The sequence below is a fragment of the Fragaria vesca genome, linkage group LG6, assembly GCF_000184155.1.
Source record: "Fragaria vesca subsp. vesca linkage group LG6, FraVesHawaii_1.0, whole genome shotgun sequence".
Classification (NCBI taxonomy): Eukaryota; Viridiplantae; Streptophyta; class Magnoliopsida; order Rosales; family Rosaceae; genus Fragaria; species Fragaria vesca.
Window position 1 is genome coordinate 9,573,979 of NC_020496.1, and position 6,667 is coordinate 9,580,645.

General features: G+C 38.4%; 1 protein-coding gene and 1 pseudogene across 2 annotated transcripts; both read right to left on the reverse strand.

Annotated features, from left to right (window-relative positions):
• Positions 1-801: 801 nt before the first annotated feature.
• On the reverse strand, positions 802-2,552 carry LOC101295441 (annotated as a pseudogene). The gene has a single exon (XR_185103.1). The product of XR_185103.1 is annotated as a pentatricopeptide repeat-containing protein At5g42450, mitochondrial-like (transcript).
• A 1,867-nt stretch (positions 2,553-4,419) lies between these two features.
• LOC101295736 (licodione synthase-like) lies at positions 4,420-6,117 on the reverse strand. The gene is made up of 2 exons (XM_004305171.1): positions 5,191-6,117; positions 4,420-5,076 (listed from the first exon to the last, which is right to left on the reverse strand). Exons 1-2 carry the CDS (start codon positions 6,115-6,117, stop codon positions 4,420-4,422), a joined length of 1,584 nt encoding a protein of 527 aa, XP_004305219.1.
• Between the last annotated feature and the right edge of the window lie 550 nt (positions 6,118-6,667).

A 6,667-nucleotide genomic window follows, 5' to 3' on the forward strand; every position in this document is an offset into this window, starting at 1 on the left:
AATCCTAGAAACTCTGATATTCTACGCAAGCTCCACCATCTGGATCAAGTCGCGGACACGACTCTCCTGCTCCTTCTCCCAACCCTCCTCCACATCCAAGTTCATCAAACAAAATAAACTTTGGTATTCTACCAAAGGGAGTGCCAATTCCACCATCTGGCCCTAGCAGAAAGCCCCCTCCTCCTATAAACTTTGGTATGCTACCAAAGGGAGTGCCATTTCCACCATCAGGCCCTAGTAGAAAGCCTCCTCCTCCTACAAGTTTCTCAAGAGGTGCACCAAGGTCGTTGAAATTTTGAGGGCTGCTCTCACGCCCTCATATATATCCTTCGCCTGTTGTGATTTCAAGCTCATTTTGTCTGAAAAATGTGATATTGGGGGCCAAATGGTGATTTAGTTAAAAGATATTAGGCAATTCAATACTTTTTTTAGAGATTTTTCTAGTGTTTGTCCCAAAAAAGTAGAAGAGATTTTTCTATCCAATAAGACATCATATTGCTCATTAAAAATCGTGTTGCGAAAATATATTTATTGTTAATAGAGTTGTTTCTGTATTATGAGAATAATAAAATAGAAGAGATTCGAACTTTAACCTTAAACGTAATAGTCACTTGTAGATTTAATAGATTAAAAACATTATACTTATAATGAAAACGAAAGAATTTTGAATTCTGATCCGTGCAGTGACGTCTTAATGGTCTTATGGTATAACCAGCACAAATTTATAATAGAAGATGCCCATTTTGATAGCTATGAGCAACACAATTAGCTGATTGATATAACACCTGATATGAACACCATCCTGAAAGCAGGTTTTAACACATGAAAAAATAAAAACCTATTTCATATCAGGTAATATTCTACTCTAGAGCTTGTGTTTGGTTAGGCATTAATTTCCTTCCCAGATTATGTATTTGAAGCTTCCTCAAGTAGTAAAGTTCCTTGCACAGAAGCACTGTTAGCCTGTTGGCCAGCTCCAGCTAAATGTTGGTGCAGTAGAGAATTAGATATCATCATCGCACTTTTCAACTTTTGATTTATTCTCCTTCAAATGCTCTGTACATAATTTCTAACACAGTATAAATTTCATTCATTTGGTGATGATTCTTATCCGCGGTGGTAAATACATGAACTTGGCTTCTGATTTCTATCCAACTGCAACCTGGAATCCTCTTCATCCCTTTGTCTTTCATTTCTCTCCTTATTGTTGACACATTCTGCCACCTTCCAGCTGCAGAATGTGCATTAGACACCATAACATAAGATGACACATCTCCAGGATCCAAAGCCAGGATTTTTCTTGCCGCAAACTCCCCCAATTTGAGTGGATTTGGCAGCCACCAAGCAATGCCTTCCAAAAACCAATGCCTGGTTCAAAAGTCAAATCACTAATAAATTCCTCGGCTTGTCTGAAGCACCCTGAGCGCGAGAGTAGATCAACCATACAAGCATAATGCTCAGGCTCTAATGCCGGGCTCCTCCGTTCTCACCTGGTTATAATAGGAGTAACCCTTGTCAACAAGACCAGCATGATTACACGCCCACAATAACCCAAGAAGTGTAACACTGTTGGGTTTACATTCTGAGACCCTCATCTTTTCGAAAAAGCTTATGGCTTCCTCTCCTTTACCATTTTGAGCGTACCCACAAATCACAGCATTCCAAGAAACAATGTTTCTTCCCCTGAGTCTATCGAAAACCAAGAGACTATCTTCCATGCTCCCACATTTTGCATAGAAACTTATTAGAGAATTGCTAATAAACACATTGAACTTACCCAAAGCCTTGACAGCACAGGCATGAAAGCTTCTCCCAATTCCTAGCGCTGCTATATTAGCAGCTGCAATTATAGCACAAGGAAAAGTAGATTGACTCGGCACCAACCCATTTCGAAGCATCTCACTGAAAAGATTGACAGCCTCTTCATTGTGGCCTGTTTGGCTATACCCTCCAATCATAGCATTCCATGAAACTACATTCCTCTCTGGCATCACTTTAAAAAGCTCAAGAGCATCTTCAAGCATCTCCTTTTTCAGGTAAGCACATATCAATGTCGTGTAGGAAACAACATTCGGCTTCTGGGTATCTTCGAAAGCTCTCCGAGCATCCTGGATTACGCTCAGCTTGGCATAAAGGTCCAACATTGCACTCCCCACAAACACATTAGAATGCAACCCCATCTTTTTTGCAAATGCATGAAGTTGCTTACCTATACTCAAATCTCCAAGCGCGGTCGAGGAGGGAATGACAGTGCCAAACGTGTACTCATTGGGTCGAATATTCAACACAAGCATTCTTGAAAAGAGGTGCACAGCTTCTTCATGATGATGCTGCCGAGCAAAGCTGCCTATTATTGTTGTGGCCGAGACCACGTTTAAGTCAGGCGTTTCGTCGAACACTTGGTGGGCATTCAAGAATGCGTCTGACGTCTCTGCATGCCTCACAAGATAGGCATTAGCTTTCCGGGTTTCAGCAGGAAGGGTACAAGCGGAAGTGTGAACTGTCCTTTGTATGAATTGAGAGAGAGGGTATCTGCAAAACATGTATTTCATGTGGGTTTGTTAAAGGGAAGTAGTAGGTGATAAGCATATTGGGTAGCTTTTGATCCTTGGAACCAAAACTACATAGAATGTAGCTTGGGATTGGAAGTGTGGGTTTTAAGTTGGTTTAACAAAGGTGGGATAAACTAACTGAAGGATTAAGTAAGCTATGGTTGTCACCTTTGGGCATTATAAGGGTAACGCTAACGTCAAATTCTCAAAGACGCTCAAATCCAACAACACAGCATTATTTTAATTGGAGTTGCAGTTCGTCATGCATTGACGAATTTCAAACTCACTCTCTTTGACTAGACATTTCAAACTGTATTTTTGGTTTCATATGTCCACCATGGACAGAGTTTTGATTAATTTTTTTTTCTAGAATAGTATTGTCTTGTATCTCTTTCTATATACATCCTTAATCTCTTCATGTCACCTATTCGTTCGGACTCTCTTATATGGTCTAATTATAGTTTGTCACATGTTATTTTTTTTTGTTTTTGTATTTTATTTTTACTTTTTTTTTAATTAGATTATACTTCTGTAGGGGATTTTCCCTTCTTTAAACACAATCTAAATTTAGTTTTTTTTAGTAGATAATCTAAATTTTACCAAGCGTGTTTGTGGGATCTTTAGAGAAAGTAAGAAGAACAAAGAAGGAGGAGGAAAAAGACTGCAGGAGGAGGTATCAAAGCACGTGAGTTGTAGATGCGAGCCCTCTTTTTTTTCTTCTTCTATGTTCAGATAAGCATTTAGCTATGGACAGAACTTGGGTGACCAGGTCTTGTTACCTCCAGGTGACAAGGGCCAATTACAATGCTATTAAAGAATCCCCTTTAGCTATTAAAGAATCCCTATATAAGTATAATCTATTAAAGTCCCTTCGGGACATTCGATAAAATCCGATATAATCTATTAATACAAAGTAAAAATAAAATCTAAACAAAACAAAATGACATGTGGCAGACTAAGATATTTGACCATGTATAAAGCCATCTTCAACAATTGGTCTAAAATCTAAACCTATATTTAAATTTTAGGTCACCCAAACCTATAACTATTCATATAGGATCATTATATATTATCATTTAATCACACATGGAGTGAAACTTGCGTTTAATGGAAAAAACTTGAGTTTAAACAAAATTTGTTTGCTCAGCCGATTGTATTAAACAAATTGACAACTATAGTGAAAGATAACAATCTCATGATCAGCCGTCCATTTGTTTGATACATTTGACTAACCAAACGAATTTTGTTTACATTGATTTTTTGCAGGGGTGATCTTTATTGGTTAATTCAACTTTTGTACGGTTAAGATTATAATTCATATTGAAAAAAGTATGTAAACAAGAGAGAGACCGAACACACATATATATTCTAGTCCGGACGAAAGTTTTGCCTTGTTTAATCATATCATATCATACATAACTATTTTATATTAATAAAATCTGACATTTTCCCACACTCACTCACCTTCATAAATTATAGGTTTGGTCATATTTAGTTGAGTCAAAATATGACACATTAATTTTAGGTAAATCATATTTTAACTCAACTTAAATAGTGGGTTAGAGATGAGATTTTTATAAATCTTAAACCTATTATAGGTTTTAAACCAAAAATTAGAGATGGCCTAAGAAACTTCAGACGAGCGTGTCCACACAGGGTCAAACATAAGTTTTTTCCTTTGCAAGAACACTAGTCCCGGTTACATGGAGCATCACCATGAGTAGCAAGAGCCAATAAGAAAGAAATGTTAATAAACAACTTTATTGTGTTTTACAGAAAAAAAAACAAACAAACTCAAATTCAAACAGAGAGCTTATAACTCTTATTTTATGGATACTTACTTATTCCAACAACCCATCCCTCAAGTTCAAGGTTTAAGGATATTGAGCAGATTAATGCGAGCTACTGGAAAACACACAAGATCATGGGCTCTTGGAGTTGTTAGTCCAGGCCTTTCATCCATTTCAACAACACAATCATTATTGTTCATCTTCTTGCTTGGAATAACCTTCCAATCAAAGCACTGAATCATAGCTGCCACCAGACTAGGAACCATTTTCATGGTCAAGTTGATACCGGGACATATTCTCCTTCCGGACCCAAATGGAAGAAATTGAAAATGTTGACCTCTAACATCCATTTCGGTTATCTGGTCACCCCCTTCTAAGAATCTTTCAGGCCGAAAGTCCAGAGGATTTTCCCAGTTTTTAGGATCTCTTCCGATGGCCCAGTTGTTCACAAAGAGTATGGTATTCGTCGGAATAACATATTCCCCGACCTTACAGTCTTCTACTGATATTCTTGTGACCATAGGAACAGGTGGGTGTAGCCTAAATGTTTCTTTGATGATAGCTTGGATGTATGGAAGATTTGAACCGTCAGATTCCTCCACTATTCGTTCATTTCCAACTACACGATCGATCTCCTCCCTTGCTTTCTCGAGCACCGCCGGATGATTGATGAGTTCCGCTAACGCCCACTCCATTGTAATAGCTGTTGTGTCAGTACTAGCCGTGAATAAATCCTGAAAAGGAAAAAGAAAATCGTATACAAGTCATCACAAGTAGATAGATGAGTAAAGGGTGCTATATATAAAGAACCCTAGCTAGTATCGAAACGTTAACTATGGGTTTATTACCATAATTAGAGCCTTAATATGAACTCTTGAAAATCCAACCTCCACACTCTCACCACTCTCATCTTCCAACATATCAAGCAAAATGCTTAGAAAATCCTTGACCTCCTCGTCCTTTTCCTCTCCTCCATTAGTTTTCTTGTTCTTAATTCTCAATTGTTCACGTTCCTTAACAACCTTCTCCACTAATTCATCAAACTTGAGATGCGTGTCCTCAATTCTCTTCCCAAACCCCTGTAAGTCCAGTTTCTTCCAAACCATATTAAAATCACACAAGTTCAACTCTCCAAAGATCCTCGTCGCCTCCCGAACCACCAACCTCGCCTCCTCAGCCCGCTCTGTGCTGCTCGAAGTGGAGTACTTCCCAAGCATCATCTGGCCTATAATGTTGTGGCCAAGCCTCGGCAGCTCTTCGCTGAGGTTTACAGCCAGACAACTCTCGGCTCTCTCGGCCAAGAGTCTTAGGAGCCGAGAGTACCCATCCGCCCTAATGGAATGAAACTTGCCGACGCTACGGCTGCTGAGGAGCTCATTCACCGTCACCTTCTTGATAAACTTCCAGTATGGTCCGTAGGGCGAAAATGCCAAGGAAGAATCGTAGGTTATGCGTTTGATGGCGGCGGACTGAGCGTGGGTTGCGAAGGAGAGTTCATGGGTTTTGAGGAACTCTTTTGCGAGCTCGGGCGAGGTCACGACGATGCATGGGACGGAGCCGAGACGGAGAGAAAATATGGGACCAAACCGGAACGAGAGGGCTTGGAAAGAGCGGTGGATGAGAGGGCCAAGGATATGGAAGTGGCCAATTATGGGCAAAGCTAAGGGGCTTGGAGGGAGGTGTTGAACACGGTGAGTGTGGCTTAGTACACTCCTAGTGAAGAAAAGGAGAGAGATAATTCCAGAAGCAAAGAGTAGGAGTACCTCAAGTGCCATCGATTCTAGCTCACTAGGCTGTAAAAGGCTTTGGTATATGTTCTTGTTAATTTGATCAAGAACACATGCCAGCTATTTGAAGAGCAAAGGAGAGTCTTGAGAAAAGGAAAGAAAATAAATTAGGAAAATGTTTCTAGGCCTTATTAATAAGGTCTAGAATTTTTTGCCTTAATCTTAAGTGGCATGCCAAATCACATATCCACATCATCCAATAAAAAAATCATGCATGTCATTTTGGGTAAAAATACAATCTTATCATTTCGTATCCAATGACTCTAGATTATTTTGTTTATATTATATAAAAAGATGTTTTTGAAGCCATTTTTTTCATTACTCGTGCTTAAATTTAAAATGTGAAATATATATATATATATATATATATATATATATATATATTATACTCAGTTTGAAAATATGACTCATTTGAATATATATATATATATATATATCTATATATATACATACACAATTTTTTCCCAAGGAGAAAATTATACATATATATATATGTATCTATATATATTTTTTATATATAGTTCATCCAATATAAATT